At 49.4% G+C, this 16726-nt stretch overlaps 2 protein-coding genes and 1 pseudogene across 2 annotated transcripts; 1 reads left to right on the top strand and 2 right to left on the bottom strand.

The window, feature by feature from the left end:
- The first annotated feature begins 3503 nt into the window (after nt 1–3503).
- On the top strand, nt 3504–6233 carry LOC136528255 (uncharacterized). Its single transcript, XM_066521188.1, has 5 exons — nt 3504–3852; nt 5009–5091; nt 5187–5328; nt 5453–5513; nt 5764–6233. Exons 2-5 carry the CDS (start codon nt 5049–5051, stop codon nt 5941–5943), a joined length of 426 nt encoding a protein of 141 aa, XP_066377285.1. The 5' UTR covers nt 3504–3852; nt 5009–5048; the 3' UTR covers nt 5944–6233.
- A 203-nt stretch (nt 6234–6436) lies between these two features.
- LOC136526681 (cryptochrome DASH, chloroplastic/mitochondrial-like) lies at nt 6437–9569 on the bottom strand (annotated as a pseudogene).
- Nucleotides 9570–9684: 115 nt separating this feature from the next.
- Nucleotides 9685–10587, bottom strand: LOC136526682 (uncharacterized). The gene has a single exon (XM_066519270.1). The coding sequence runs from the start codon at nt 10585–10587 to the stop codon at nt 9685–9687; it is 903 nt and encodes a 300-aa protein (XP_066375367.1).
- Between the last annotated feature and the right edge of the window lie 6139 nt (nt 10588–16726).

The following is a 16726-nucleotide window of genomic DNA, read 5'->3' on the forward strand; positions in this document are numbered from 1 at the left end:
CTAAAAAATACTGTTCCGGCTGAATTGTTGTGAAAAAAAATACTGTTCCGGCTGAATTGGTGTGAGAGAAAAATACTGTTTCGGCTAAAAAAACAAACCGAACAAGTTGAATATGGTGTAAGCCGAACATGGCCTAAATGTCAAATGATTGAGATGTGGACATGAGGTGAACCAAGCGAAGTGATGTAACGTGCTATTTTGTTCCTTGCACAGTAACACAAATATAAATGGAATTAGTTCAAATCTATCTTCCACCGAGCTTTGTTTCATTTACGTTTGCGTTACCACAGATACAACCAAACATCTAAGTCCGTGTCTCTCGCTTAGTATGGGTGATTGTTTTAACTAAATTGTTTCTCCATTAGAAACTAGAAACTGACATCTCCGTTGATAGCTAGATGTATATAGTAACTTTATTATTTTTATAATATATTGGCTTAGTCTTTTATAGGCCTTCACAAGCATGTGTGATGCATAAATTTTACAGAAATATGTTGGCAAGACTTTCTTCATACGACTCTCTTATCAACCAGTGCATGCACAACAATCAATAACTTTCTATCCATAAATATTTGATTGTGTTGTGTGCCGATATCACCATTCTAATGTGCATTTGTGGGATCTCATTAGAAATTGGATATTTTTTTAAACACCTAGAAGATTCTGGCTTATATTATTGAGACAACAGGTGAAGTGCATTAGTGTTGAGTTGTGATCAAAATTCAGTTATGTACAAGATAAAAGCTAATTTCTGCCGGAGCAAAGCGAGGGCCGTCGCCGGGAGGCTTGGGCCGAAACGAAGCAGAGGCTGAAGTTAGCTCATCATGTTTCGCTGCCGCACCCAGAGACGTCTGGGGGTGCGGGGGGCGAAGCCCCCCGCGGTACGGATCGTCACTTATTAGGGTTTTTCCATCTATATATATACTTTATGTAAGCCGTCGTCTTGGAATAAGAAAAGTTATAAATCTCCGACGTTTGTAACCTCACCCGATATAGTGAAGATTTACTGGCTGGTGCCCGTGGTTTTTTCCCTTCCACCTTGGGAGGATTTTCCACGTTAAAATCTCGTGTTCCCTGTGCTTGATCTACTGTTATTCGTCGTTTATATTGCCTATCGTTTATAACAATTAGGTGGCAAAAAAATACTCTTTTCTCCATTTTTTTCTTCCATTGTGTTTTCGAATGAGTTTTTAATGAAACTTGAGCTCATTGTGCTGAATATACCCCTGATGTGTTGACACCATATAAACTTACATGCGCCCATCTATTCTTGAGTAAGAGATCAATTATTTCAGTGCTTCATCTCTGTCATGTGTTCTTCGTGCGTGTTTCGCTTGGGATTGGGAAGGAAGACGGATAATCTGTCATTTTCTCCACGCCTAATCTACTATCGAGAAAGAAATGTGGATCACTAGATTCATGAGGACATTTACATCCACCTTAACAACGATGACTCTTACGTTGGGAAGAAAACCCGATCAAGAAGCCTACCCCCTCACCTACCTCACATGCTCCATAACAACACTAAGAGAGAACCACTATGATAGAGAAGCACCCTAATAAAACCAAAGCCTCTAGATATCTCCGGACCTAATTCATACCGGCGTATAAATAAATCCTAGGCCCGCTTGACCCAAGGTTAGAATGGCATTTTAGCAACATACATCATCTCTTTCTATTGATTGTTTTTTTTCAATGGCAGCCTTTGCTTCGTGAGTCTAATTATGTAAAACGACCGATAAAAATACTCGGTTCCGAAATACAAGGTATCAAAGCAATTTTAGGACTAGATAAAGAGTTTGAAAAAATACTAACTTGGTTCTCACTAATTAGATAGTTTGGTTGTTAACTTGCTTAATTTCCTAGTAAGACATAGTTTAAAAAGACAAGCATGCATGTCATTGATTTTGGCTACCAATTACATAATTTGGGCAAGGTGGTGTTTAAAAGGTATGCATGCATGGATGTGATTCAAAAGACAAGCAGTATGAATGAGGTTGAACAATCCAGAATACCTTATAATTTTAGATAAATTTAAAACCTTTGACGTCTTGTATTTCAAAAATCAAATGTTTAAATTAGGTAATAATTAGAATGGTTACAAATGATATCACTTTTATCTAAAATTTCTCAATGTTCCATTTTTATTTTCATCTCTACTCCATCAATTCCAAATTATAAGTCGTTTTAGCTTTTTTTAATATATAGATACTACATTTTTAAATCGTGTCTGTAAACTAAGCACCATTTTGATAGGGACTCAGTTTCTTTCCCATTTGCATCTCATGGATTAATTTCATGGAAAATTTCCCTAAAGAAAACATGGAGACCGTTGCAATCACGCTAATGTTTTTTTTAGAATCACGCTAATGTTTCTTGAATGAAAAAGGAAAGAGTATGTTTTTTTCTTTTGAGAAGGAAAATGAAAGAGTATGTAATCTGGGTCTCGTTTTGGTGGGCTTTTCAGGTCCATGATTACCGGCCCATCGGGCACCGGCAGCAGCAGTTCCCTTTCCACATTTGTGCGATCTACACGGCGCGCAACTACAACAACTGCACATGACACGGTCACGGCGGCGGCTATGGATGTTAACGGGCACATTACTCACGGGTGGAGGGCTTATAAACCCGCATCCGGGAGGCAAACCCTATGTCCGCACCTGCATCCGCGGCCCGTCACGAGCCCGAAATTGAACCCGCATCCGTCACCCACGAGCACACCCGTGCCCACCAGCCAGCCAGATCATAAATTCATAGTTCACAATCACAAACCTGTACAGATCACAGATCAAATGCACAACAACACAAGTTCACAAATAACAGTTCACAACTATTGTTCAATATCTTAATAACAAGAGTACAAGCCAAATAAATATGGTTCAACAAGCACAAGTGACAAGTCTAGAACAACACACACATGGCTCAAATCACACAAATATTGTTCACGGGAGGTGGGGGGGGGGGGGGGGGGGGGGGCGGGGGCGGGCGGAAAAAGTGGCGGCGGGAGTGAAGGGATGGCCGAGGGTGGGCGAGAGGCCTGGGAGGTTGGGAGCGGTCGAGCGGAAGCCGAGGGAGGCTGCGTCACTGTGGCTTGGCGTGCGGGAGGGCGGGATTGCGGCTGTGCGGGAAGGATAAATGAAACCCTAGAAAGTCCTTTATATACTTGTGCAGCAGACCCACATGTCAGGCGGGTTTGCGGGCACGGGTAAGATATTTTTATACCCGTAAATTATTTACCCGTGAGCACAAAATCAAACTCGCACCCATGCCCATATGTACAAAATGATACCCGTATCCTCACCCTAACAGGTTTTTACCCGCGGGCACGCAGATAATTTATACCCGTTGCACCATCCATAGCGGCGGCGCCCTCAAGAAGGCACCGTTTCACTTTCACACAAGCGCGACGGCACCGTACAAGTGTACTGCACGTCACGCCGCGCAACTGCAACTGCGCGTGACACGGTCACGGCGGCTGGGCGCCCTCATCACTCATCAGCCCCGCCGCGCGCGAGACGCGGCCCCGCCCCGCCAGCCGCCAGCCGCTTCTTTCCCTTACCGTACCCGCAGGCGCCACGCTTCTTATCCTCTCGCCGTCTTGCTCTCGAGCCTGGCGTCGCAGCCCCGGCGTGCGTCCTCTCATCTCCCGGATAAATACACAGGGGGCAAACAGCCCGGCTCTCCTCGCTTTCCCTTCACACGTAGTACGCACGCACGCTCGCTAGCCAAGGGCAAAGGCGGCCGGACGGGGAGCGGCGGCGGGGGCGCGGTTCTTCTCCACGCCTGACGTCTCCCTCTTCCCCCTCTCCGCAGTAATACCCCGCAGCCTCGGTGTCCCCTTCTCCCGTTCAGGTGGTTCCTCTGCGGTTTCTCCTCTTCTGTCTTCTGGTCTGTATATAGGAGGACGACTAATCTGGTGAACTAGCCCGTACCGGCGAAGTTGCCACCGCCGTGCTGTTTCCTTCCCTTGTCCGTGGTTGCGGTTCGACGGTTGTTTTGTTCGCATAGATCAATCGCTGTGTTGTCGAAAGATTCGCCTCTAGGTTCTTGTTGGGTCCATGGTGAATGGTTGTACGGATTGGAATCTGAGGGTGAAGCAATGCGCGAGGCCGTTAGGTTTGGTTTTCGCGGCGTCAATGCCTGGATTCATTCCAGCATTTATTGTTGGGATCTCGAGTTTCACCTTTCCCACGCGCCAAAAACACAAACTTTGTGGGCACCGGCCACCGTGGCCCGTCTCCGAGATAGGTCATGGAAATGATGCTCCTTGAAGAACACGATTGTGGAACTGATATCTGTGTGAGTTTTTTAGTTGGCAAGACGAGAACTTGGGAGTTTCTTGAGGGGAATTTTCACAAGAACCTGCTGTACAAGTACACCATCTATTTTCCCGATGTAGTACAAATGTACAATAGGACCTGCTGCAGTCCTGATTCTGGTATTTTGTCTGAGATTTTGTTGAGGGGGGTAGGATTTTTGGAGGGGTATTCTGTCTGAGAGATGGCACAGGCAGATACAAACTTTCTGGCAGCCACAGTGATTACAGAACGAGCACCTATGATGGGGATGGGAGCTACCTGACCATGGGTGATGGCCTGGTGGGGCGAGAATGGGTGTGGCCTGGTGGGGGATCAGGTGAGCGCCATTAGGGGTACAAGGGTTCAGGGGACGAGTTTGGCTTTCTCCTCCCCAACCACAGACACTGGGAGGAAGGTATGCCGGTACAGTGTTGGGGCACCAGGTGAGCGCCATTAGGGTTACAGGATTCAGGGGACGAGTTTGGCTTTCTCTTCCCCAATCACAGAAACTGGGAGGAAGGTTTGCCGGTCCAGTGTTGGGGCAGTGAGGCAGCAGGGTGCCACAGGGCTTTCTAGTGGGGTTTGGTGATACTAATATCCCCGTTAACCGTGTGCCCCTTTCTTTCGTTAACTATTCTCTTGAACTATGTGAAGATACCTTTTCTTGATTTACTGATCATTCACCATTGGGGTTACACTTGATTGTGCAGAAGCCTTGTTTACTGAAGCAGCTTAGTTCCTGTTCCTGTCATGGGTATGGAACATTTCATGAGTTCTGCAAACCCTTCAGCAGGTTCAGACCATGCTTCGCTGTACATAATATAGTTCCATTTTATGGGTAACTTATACAAACTGCGACTAAGACCCAGTTTACATCTTATAAAAAAGGTTTTGCATTGTATGGAAATGAAACAACAGAGGAAATGAAAAGGCTACAAGGTCTAAGAGCAGAAACACTGAAGGAAACCTACCAAAGCACAGAAAGCAGAGATGTAGCGATCAGGTGTCCAATACCATGCAAAAGCAGCAGGTACAATCCAGCTCTCTGATCTGGTCTGGCAGTTCTGTTATGATAGTACTTGTAAATATTTGCATAAACAGTCATACACTTTGCATGTTCTGATGTTTTCTTGTACTGATGCTCATGAGTCAAGGAGGTATAGGGAACATGACTTGAGAGCCCCGCAAGATCTTTCTGAGTTTATTCTTAGCAAGGTTCGTTTCTCTGCAGTTCTTTCATCAATTTTTTTGAACGTAAAGTTCTTTTATCAAACTACTACCTGTATTCTGATGTTTCTCAAACGTGGTTCCACTTCCATTTAATCTATCACCTTTATTAAAAAAAATCCTTTTTTTTTTCTTTCTCTTTTCTTGAGGTGGTTTGGTTTAAATTTTTAGCACAGTTAAACTGGAATTTATTTGGAATTAAACTAATGCTTCTGTTGTCGGACCTTGCAATCTGCAGGCTTCACCTCCATACTTTATGGGATCCCCACCAGTTCGTGCAACCAATCCTCTTGTTCATGATGCACAATTCTGTGCGTGGAAAGTGCACAACGTAGATCAGTCAATAGGAATTCCTATACCAGCCAAGAGTTACAATGCTCGCTACTGTGCAGGAACAGAATCTTTTACGAAGGCTTGAGGTTGAAGCTACATTTATCAACTTCATGACCGTTCAGTGACGTTGTAGCCGAATCTCTGCTTCTCCCAGCAAGGCTAACTTGTATATATGAGTAGCTTCCCTTTTGAAGGTGTGAGGTGTCTTATTGAGTGTTTAGAGTATCTCATTGGCCGTGTTGTAAATATCATTTTGCTCGTTTTTTTTTGTTAGTGGAGCTAGTATTGGTGAATAAGTACTGGCATAAACTTTGTTGTTGAGTAATGAGGTAACCTGAATGAAAATGTTTGCCTTTCTTCAGTTTCTGGTTGTCATGTTAAAATGTGTTGTGAATGGGCCTCTAACTGAGTTGGTTAGGTGGCTTTTAATAGCACTCTTAAGTCCTGAGTTCGACTTCCTGTTGGAGCAAATTTCAGGCTGAGGTTAAAAAAAACCCGGCCTCGCTTGTGGTCATTCTTACATGGGCTACGATGCTGGGGTTCAGGGGTTTTCTTGACCTCTTACCCTTACCCTTACCCTTACCCTCGTAGGTTAATGTTTAGCCCTTCTAATCATTTGTGCTGGATCTACCGACAAACATTGCAAAGTGTAGCTGAATGCATCTGAACATTTCATAAGACCATAGAGAAATTCGTGCATGTTTACACTACAATCAGTTATGTAAAAAAATACTTCATCTCCTACTGATAGATGGTTCTAAGAGCCTCCTATTTTACTTGTCTTCTGTACGTGTTGTTTGGTCTTCTCTGCCGGTTGAATTGCTGATCCTTTTGATTTTCACCGTCAAACTTCAGTGGTACTATCTGCCTGATGTATGAGGCCCCTGGGAAATTTCTCCTTTCCTTTGTGAGCGACCGAAGTTGTTAACCAGTATGCAACGTACTCCCCTTCGGGATCATATGTCTTGGCCTGCATATGGATGTTCATGCAATCATGCGCGGTCACCAACTGTTGAGGTTGGACTGGTATTGCTATAGTTACAAGCTAACATGCTGTGAAATTAACATCTTGGTACTTTGAAGTGATCCGTCGATTCATAAAACATACAATTTTCTCACTGTGGCAATGTATCCCAAGTTTTGGTTCATTATGGTAGTGATTTTTCAGGTAAGAGAGTTCAGTCTGGTCAAATACTTACTTGCTTTGGGATACTGAAGTATCGATCTTCTCGCGGATCATTGCCAACTCCTGTCAGAGTACAGCAGAAACATTTCATTCAGTTCCAGTCTACAAGGATATGTAAGCGACCTTTGTAGTTTTTCTTGAATTTATTTTCTTTGGTCATATTGTTCTATCCAGTATTTAAAGGATCAGTAAAGACATAACTAACCTGCTCCATATGTCCAACTGCCATAATTTGAAGCTGGGTCATAATCCAATAAGCATGTCTCGAACCATTCGGCTCCCATTCGCCAATCAATATCCATATCTCGGACAAGAAATGGGCAGACAATCTGCAGATAGGCAGTGATTGAGAGATTAATAATTGGGAATAGATGCCCTGCAGTGTTAAGCCCTCTGCTGTCTTTTCTGCTTATGTGGTCAGATGTGGAAGGATACCTGACGACCACGGTTGGACATGAAACCGGTGGCTGGAAGCTCCCTCATGTTGGCATCAATAAGAGGATATCTAGAATTTACCATGACTGAATTAAGAAGGCACAAGAACAATGGCTCCAGATTTCAAAAGAATAAAGTGGAGTAATACGATACCTAGTTCGACCATCTCTCCATGATTCAAGCAGTGCTTGGTCCTGACTCCACTTTGATACTACTTTCCTCGGACCTCCTGAAACAATAGTTTGCAGCCGGATTATACCTTTACCAGACAAAATTGAAATGTTTCCCAAATGGCATAGTTGTGCATTATTTTCATCATAAAAGGTCTTTTTTATACAAAACCTAAGGGTATGAGAGAGAGAGCTCCATATTTGGTCCTTACCCAGGTGAAATATGGCGTTCCCATATTTTGCTGATAGAAATCTGAAGTAGTCTCTCCATATCAACTCAAATAAAACCCTGAAGCCATTGACTTATCAGGAAAAGGCGCTTCACTCTATGAATGGGAATACACCTTACAAAAGCCTGCGAGGAGTGCAACTTATGAGAAGGCACACTAACCAATATGTAGAATCATTTGCCAGTCTTTGCTTCTCATATCTCTTCACCTGCATCATAAAGGACATATAACATATTGTATTAGGCAAAGCTAACGAGCTCTGCAGGCAATGAGGAATTCCTTACCTCTTCACAAATATAACGTGGCGAAAGACTGCCAGAAGCAAGCCAAGGAGAGAACTTTGTGGAGTAGTCTGGACCTAACATGCCATTCCTAGTCACCTTGTAGTCTTTCAACTGATCCTTCTTCCAGAAGTACTCATGTACTCTACCAAGAGCTGCTCTCTCTCCTCCTATGAAATGCATTCCTTTCTCAGACTGCAGGGAGAAGAAAACAGTACAGATTAAAACTGGAACTCGTGAAGCACCTGACTAAAGCACAACTAGCTGCAACTAAACCTGCCTTTGTAACGCTCAGGCCTAGTGACTCTGCTGTTGGTATGGTCCCCCATCCTCCAATCTCATCTATGCTGGAACTAGGGGGCGGACAGAGCGACAGCGGCAACTTGGTGCAGTTCCTAACCAAAGACTTCGATTCAACTGCCTGCCAAAAAACACTGCTTCAGCATTAATCATCACGCCTGCAAAAAAGACCTAGAATTTGCAAAGAAAATCCCAACCTTTCTGAACTGTGTGTACACGTCTGGCAAGTTGTTAACTGGGAACGGGAGGTCATCGATGTGGTACATTGTTGCTCCCCAGATGAGCTGCAACCTGGGGTTCAGAGGTTTCTTCGGGACAGATGCTCCTCCTTGACCAATCTGAACTTGTTCCAAGCCTTTGCTCACGAGGCGTTCGACAAGGAGCTCTTCGCTACAGGTTTCCTTGTGAGCATAAATCTGGAGATACAGCGCTTTTCTGACTTAATCTTAGGTGCCTAACATGAATTTAGTACCTAAAGATCCAGAATTCAACTATATTAAAATTGATTGAGATAAGATTGTGCAGAAGGGGACCTACTGTGTGTGCACTGACAGCCTTTGCAATTGATGGAAGGATCTCTTCAGGCTTGCCATGACGGACTAGCAAATCGAGGCCCTTTTTCCTACTCTGCTTCAGGTCTCCTAAACACTCTATCAAGAACTGCGCCCTCAATGCTGAATAGGTGATTTAAGTTTCACCAAACACAACAAATACACGTAAATCATCATTATTTTCTAATCAGGCAATGCTTGCAGTTGGCTCTACGATGACAAGAATCAGCATTTTCCTGAGCTATCTCAAATCCCTGATGCAGCAGCAACGAACAAAATGCAGAATCGCTAGGTCCGCACCTCCCGTCTTGGGGAGCCCAAAGTAATGCGTGCTCCTGTTATAGTAAGCCCAGGATAGCTTTTCTATTCTTAGGAAATAGATCAGTGCGTGATCACCGTGATTTTTCTGGTTCCATAGTAGCCATGTAAAGTTGCATGTATCTTTCTTTATATAGAAATAGCAATCAACGGAAAACGCTGCCGCTTGCAGCACCAAATTCAGTGTGTCCACTTCGTGTTCGTTCTCGTCTGGGCAGAGCCGATCCTCGCCGTCGCCATGTCGACGAAGTCTCCAACCAAGAAGGAGACCGGTGACGGCTCCGGCGAGAAGAACGTCCAATCGTCATGTTCGCCACCACGTCGCCGTGGCCGCTCCCACAGCCGTCGCTCCGGCTCACGAGTCGTCGAGCGCATCATCGAGCGGCCGTCCGCGAACGTCGCGTGGCCGATGCTGACCCGGACTAATTATCCGGAATGGGCCTTGGTCATGGAGGTGAATTTCCAGATCCTCCGTGTCTGGGACGCTGTCCACGACGGCATCTCCGACGACCCCGACGAAGACGAGTATCACAACGACCGACAGGCGATGGCAGGACTCCTGCGCTCGGTGCCGTCCGAGCTCTGGAGTACTCTCGCCAGGAAGGGCACCGTGAAGGAGGTGTGGGACGCGGTCAAGAACTTGCGGATCGGCGACGAACGTGCGCACGACGCCAGTGCGCAGCAGCTCCGCCGGGAATTCGGCGCTCTCTCCTTCAAGGAGGGGGAGACCGTCAATGAGTTCGGCGTCCGCATCACCACGCTCGCCGCCAATCTTCGCTCCCTCGGCGACAACATCACAGACGCAGAGGTAGTGAAGAAGTTGCTGCAGGTCGTCCCGGACAGGCTCTCGCAGGCCGCTGTCTCCCTCGAGATGTTCCTCGACCTGAACGAGGTCACCATCGAGGAAGCGATTGGGCGGCTGCGCGTGTTCGAGGAGTGCGTCAAGCCCAAGGAGATCACGGACGCCATGGGGTGCCTGATGCTCTGTGAGGAGGACTGGGAAGCTCGTCGCAAGGCTCGTCGTGAGCAGGAGAGCTCCGGTGGCAACACGGGCTCCAGCAGCCACGGAAAGCGCCGAGGGCGCGGACGCGGACGCGGCGGCAAAGGATCCTCGTCGCGGGATGGCCGCGATGGCCAGAACGCGGGCGCCGGGAACGCCGGTGGCTGGAGGCCACCACGCGGCAACCGCTGTGACAACTGTGGCAAAACAGGCCACTGGGCCAAAGATTGCCGCGGGAAGAAAAAGGCCGCGGCCCATGTGGCCCAGGCCGAGGAGGAGGAGGAACGGGCCTTAATGTACATTACCGCAGAGACAGAGGTAACCGCGCCGCCCGTATCCATTCCCCACTCCAGTTCGCCGTTGCCTGCCGTCGATCCACAACCCTACGTCCACCTCGTCGAGCGGAAAGTCCTCCTCCACCTCAGTGAGGAGGAGAAGGAGGCCGTGGGACCACGCCGCTGGGTGCTTGACACCGGCGCGATGAACCACATGATGGGGACATGGAGCGTCTTCGCCGAGCTGAACTCCACTGTCACTGGAACCATCCGGTTCGGTGACGGGTCCGTGGTCAACATCGAGGGCAAGGGCACCGTCCTCTTCGCTTGCAAGTCCGGCGAACACCGCCGGCTAGATGGGGTCTACTACATCCCACGTCTCACCACCAACATCGTGAGCCTCGGCCAGATGGACGAGGACGGCTTCAAGGTCGACATTGAGTCCGGCATCCTACGTCTCTACGACCTGCATCGTCAACTGCTCGCCAAGGTGCAGCGCTCACCAAGCCGGCTCTACTTCCTTGACATGAACGTCGTCGCCCCAGTGTGTCTCACCGCTCGCACCGGCGACGTCACCTGGCGGTGGCATGAGTGGTACAGGCACTTGAACTTCCAGCCGCTGAGGAAGCTGGGGCACGAGGACATGGTGCACGGGCTGCCCGCCATCAACCACGTCGAGCAGGTCTATGAAGACTGCGTCCTGGCGAAGCAGAAGCGCACGCCGTTCCCTCGGGCAGCCAAGTACCGAGCTCGGGAGGAGCTTGAACTCATACATGGAGATCTATGTGGACCAATCTCGCCACCAACCCCAGCTGACAACCTCTACTTCTTGTTGCTGGTTGATGACATGAGTCGCTTCATGTGGCTCACCCTTCTGCGCTCCAAGGCAGACGCACCGGTGGCGATCATGGCATTCCAAGCGCGCGTCGAGCACGAGTGTGGGAAGAAGCTGAAGGTACTTCGCACCGATAATGGTGGTGAGTTCACCTCGGTGGAGTTCGGTGAATACTGTGCAGGTGAAGGAATCCAGCGACACCACTCGGCGTCGTACACACCTCAGCAAAACTGCGTCGTCGAGCGCCGGAACCAAATGATCGTGGGCACAGCCAGGAGCATCCTGCGCGCCCGTGGCATGCCTAGGCACTTCTGGGGGGAGGCGGTCCACACCGCCGTGTTCCTGCTCAACTGAGCGCCGACGAACGCGCTTAATGGCTTGACCCCGTACCAGGCGTGGTACGGCAAAAAGCCACCTGTGCACTTCCTCAAAGTGTTTGGGTGCATCGCCTACATCAAGTGCCTCTACCCACACCCTAGCAAACTCGACGATCGGGGCCAGAAGGTTGTCTTCATCGGGTACGAGAGCGGATCAAAAGCATACCGCTTCCTCGACCCCACCACAGAACGTGTCCACATCTCGCGTGACGCCATCTTCGATGAAGGCAAGCGCTGGGAGTGGACCGAGGCGTCATCAAGCAGCGACCAGGAACCGTTCACCGTCGAGTACGAGTACGAGCTCAGGCAGGAACCCTCAGCAACATCGACCGTGAGGATGGCTTCACCTGCTCCAAGATCTCTGCCCACGCCGGAGGTACAGCCTGTGCCACCGCTGGAGGCGCAGCCCGCGTCACCACCACCAGTAACTCCTAGCGCTCCCATGGGGCTGCAGGTCGAGTTCGTGACGCCGCTCACCATCGACCACAGTCTCGACGCAGATGACGACGAGGACCTAGAGCACCGGTACAGAACGCTCGAGAACGTCCTCGGCATGAACACCGTGCCCGGGCTGGCTCACCGCGACGTCGAGGATGCCGAGCTGCACAACATCAGTGTGGAGGAGCCCAAGTCCTTCAAGGACGCTGACGGTGATCCGAACTGGAACGCCACAATGGAGGAGGAGCTAAAGTCGATCCGCGACAACGACACCTAGGCTCTGACCGAGTTCTCGCGCGGTCACCACGCCATCGGCCTCAAATGGGTGTATAAGGTGAAGCGGGACGAGAACGGTGCCATTGTCAAGTACAAGGCACATCTCGTTGTGAAGGGGTACGTGCAACGACCCGACATCGACTATGAAGAAGCATTCGCCCCTATCGCGTGGCTGGAGTTAGTGCGCCTGCTCCTCGCCATTGCAGCGCACTATGGCTGGGGCGTCCACCACATGGACATCAAACTGGCATTCTTGAACGGGGAGATCCAGGAGGAGGTTTACGTCCAACAACCCCTCAGTTTCATCGACAGCAAGAACAAGCACAAGGTGCTACGCCTTCATAAGGCACTGTACGGGCTCCGACAGGCTCCACGGGCCTGGAATCAGAAGCTGGATGCCTCGCTGATCGGGCTCAGCTTCACCCGCTGCATCGACGAACATGGGATGTACACCCATGGAAAGGGTGTAGGGCGCTTGATTGTGGGCGTCTACGTTGATGATCTGATCATCACTGGTGGTGACGTAGGGGCCGTGAACAGCTTCAAGGCCCAAATGATGAGCACCTTCCGCATGAGCGATCTCAGACTTCTCTCCTACTACCTCGGACTAGAGGTGACACAGGGGGCAGCCAAGATCACACTCTGCCAGTCTATGTACGCCGCCAAGATTCTTAAGAAGGCAGGACTGGCAGAATGCAATGCCAGTGCCACGCCCATGGAGCCAAAGCTGAAGCTGTTTAAGGATGGGACAACGTCGAGCATGGATGCCATAGAGTACCGTAGCCTCATCGGCAGCCTCAGGTATCTGTGCAACTCTAGGCTAGACTTGGCGTATCCGGTTGGATATCTTAGTCAGTTCATGGAGGCGCCGTGTCAAGAGCACCTTGCTACAGTCAAGCGTGTCCTTCATTATGTGGCAGGCACGCTGCATTAGGGCTTGCACTATCACTCGAGCAAGAAGAATGGAGGCGCCCCAAACCTGTTGGGCTACTCCAATAGTGACTTGGCCAGAGATGTCAATGACCGAAAGAGTACCAGTGGCCTCATCTTCTTCCTGGCGGGAGGGCCAGTTGCTTGGCAATCGGTGAAACAGAGGGTGGTTGCTCTATCTTCTTGCAAGGCAGAGTACATAGCGGCCGCTGCGGCCATGTGCGAGGTAGTCTGGCTGGCACGGTTGCTGGCTGAGCTCGTCGAAGGAGCGATCCTCGCACCCAAGCTCAAGGTGGACAACAAGTCCACCATCGCTTTGATGAAGAATCCTATGCACCATGACCGGAGCAAGCACATAGATGTGAAATTCCATTTCATCTGGGAATGCTAGGACAGGAAGCTGATTGACGTCGAGTTCATTGGCACTGAGCTATAGCTGGGTGACATCCTCATGAAGGCGCTCGGTCGTAGTCGGTTCCAAGAGCTTCGCGGTGGAATCGGCATGAAAAAACTTGTGTAAATGTACTCCAAGGCTTAGGAGGAGAATGTTATAGTAAGCCTAGGATAGCTTTTCTATTCTTAGGAAATAGATAAGTGCATGATCACCGTGATTTTTCTAGTTCCATAGTAGCCATGTAAAGTTGCATGTATCTTTCTTTATACAGAAATAGCAATCAACAGAAAACGCTGCCGCTTGCAGCACTAAATTCAGTGTGTCCACTTCGTGTTTGTTCTCGTCTAGAGTTCTAACAGCTCCCCGCAAAGACCCATGGATCAACGTAGTACACCGACAAGACAGCCTCTAAAGCCGCCCACGCGCGCAGAAGCGTCTCGTTATCAAGAACTCGGAGGTCGTTCCTGAACCACACGACGGCCACCCCGACGCCGTCTCTCCTCAAGCTCGGCAACGTGTACCTCTAGAAGGCCTCGTTTGCCACTGCATAGGCCTCATCGGTGCTGAGGGAAGGCACCGCTCACCGAACGAAATGAGGAGCTCGATGGACGGCGCTCGTGGTGAGGAAGCAAACATTGGAGGGTGGGCTAGGGAGGAGGAATCAAGGACGAAGTGGGGAAGAGGAGATGTAGTGGAGCATTTCTTGATTAGACTGACAGAGAGTTTTGAGAAGTGAGGGTGTCGGTGCAGAAGGTGACCAGTAAATATTCATAGTTTTGTTGTACGTTATGATCGAAGGTGGCCTAGTACTTAATGACACATGATTTATACTGGTTCAGGCAACATGCCCTACGTCCAGTCAGGGTCGGTCGGTGACTTTATTCCTGAGCCCAGGTGCTCAAAGTCTATAGTGGGGGTACAAATGAGAAGGGGGAAGAAGGGGGTGTATAAGAGGTTCGGTCGGCTCTGACCAGAAGGGTCGCGGTCAAAACTTGGCGGTCCTGTGGTTGGGAGTGTTGATGTTGATCTAGTGAGTCTAGGCTTAAAGAAGTCGATCTCCTCTGGTTGGAGGAAGTGCATCCCCTTTTATAGATGAGGGGGATGTCTTTTACAGGTGAGAGAGAGAGAGAATACAGATATTTCTAAGCCTTGCTGCCTACGGTGAAGAAAACTGGATAATGGTTGAAGCCTCCCAATACTGTCGATGTCGTTGTAGGATGTCAGATATGTACGGAAGGTCAAGCTATCTTCTTTAGGAAGGATGATGCCGGTACCTACAGAATACTTCTGGATGCCTAGTGACATGTGAGGAGCTGTGCTATGTTCACCTGGTATGGCAAATCCTGGAGCCCATACCGCAATCGGTGTCCAGAGACACGCGGAGGGGGCTTACCATATGGGAGTTTCTAGCGGCCTCTACAATACTTTGTGTCAGGGTGGCTGCAGAGCACTATTTCATGCAGGGTATAGTCCCTGGTACAGTGATTTTGACTTGTGAGTCATGCCTTGCCTTTCTTCGCATGCCTTCTAGTTCTTTTCGAGCGGGCGTCCCCGGTCGGATGGTCCCTAGTCGAAGAATAGCGATGAGCAGGGTTTTCTATAAATCCCGGTCGAAGACACGGGGTCAGAGTCAGAGGCGGTCCTCGGATCAGGCTTTCCGAGTGGAGGCCGTGTGGAGGCAGCCAGGGCCTAACGCCAGCGCTCTGATCGGAGAGGCCGTTTGGAGCTGGCTTAAGCCCGAGCTAGTGCTCTGGTTGGAGAGATGGGCCGAAGGCGGCCTAGGCCTAAAGCGAGTGCTCCGGTCTGTTGAGTTCAAACTCTTAGGCTAGTCCAGAAGAAGAAAAAGCCATTCTTCTGGGCCAAGCCTTAGCGTGGAAGTCGGTCCCCAAGGGACCTCGGGTTTATGAACCCGACAGGAGCCCCTAAGCCCCCGAGCGATTCAGACAGAATCGTCTGGGGGATTTTTATCTTGTTGGCGGGTGCGCACGAGCACACCCTCGGGTGTAGCCCCTGAGCCCTAGGTGGTTCAGGCTGAACTGGTTAGGGGTGTTGTCTTAGTAGGCGTTTATGCATGTTTTTTAGTTTGAGACATAATTTTGTTTAACCATGGCGTCGTTGTGCAGCCGAGGTGTTTTTAAGCATGGGGATTGGATTGAGACAGAACTTTATGATCCCAGCGTCGGTGCGCGCTGAGGATCGGACAAGGAAGTTTTTAGTTTTTGAAACAAGCCCTGGCGTCGGTGCCCGCTGTGAACGGAAATAACTTAGTTTCGGATGCAACAGAGTTCAATCTTTGGCGTCGGTGCGCGCCGTGGGATCGGGGAAGGTGGAGTCGCAAGTAGACCCAGGCGTCGGTGCTCACCGTGGATCGACAGAGTTAGTTTTAGTTAGTGAAGCCATCTGAAGCCGTTACGCGAGTTTAGGAGTCGCGGTCCCTGGAGCCGTAGCTGGATGTCGTCGATCCCATCGACGCGAGTTAAGGAGTCATGGTCCTAAGCCATAGCCGGATGTCACCTATCCCGTTGACGCGAGTTAAGGAGTCACGGTCCCAAGCCATAGCCGGATGTCGCCTATCCCGTCGACGCGAAATCAGAGTCGCGGTCCCATGGCGTTTAAACCCCCGAGCCTTATCGAGCCTTCGTGGGGGCTATGAGTTGTTTTTGCGCTACCACATCCGATTCCTCACAACCAGAGAGGCTGAGTTTCATCATCTATCCCGATCACTCAGGCTCGAAGACTAGCTCGGTGAGCTCGCTAACGGGTGTGATCGAGTGGAATCTGGATCCGTCGTTCGTGATGGGGTCGGCATAGCCCTCTTATGGCATTGCACTACTCCTTTACCTGTAGCTCGACAGATGCCTAGGTCATTCCA

The sequence above is a fragment of the Miscanthus floridulus genome, chromosome 19, assembly GCF_019320115.1.
Source record: "Miscanthus floridulus cultivar M001 chromosome 19, ASM1932011v1, whole genome shotgun sequence".
Lineage (NCBI taxonomy): Eukaryota > Viridiplantae > Streptophyta > Magnoliopsida > Poales > Poaceae > Miscanthus > Miscanthus floridulus.

Bases quoted from the DNA above. Each gene is read 5' to 3' on its own strand.
- LOC136526682 (XM_066519270.1), bottom strand. From the start codon at position 10,587: ATGGGCCGCGGCCTTTTTCTTCCCGCGGCAATCTTTGGCCCAGTGGCC.
- LOC136528255 (XM_066521188.1), top strand. From the start codon at position 5,049: ATGGGTATGGAACATTTCATGAGTTCTGCAAACCCTTCAGCAG. The intron at 5,092-5,186 runs GTTCAGACCATG...CTTATAAAAAAG, and splicing joins TTCTGCAAACCCTTCAGCAG to GTTTTGCATTGTATGGAAAT. The intron at 5,329-5,452 runs GTACAATCCAGC...TCATGAGTCAAG, and splicing joins ATACCATGCAAAAGCAGCAG to GAGGTATAGGGAACATGACT.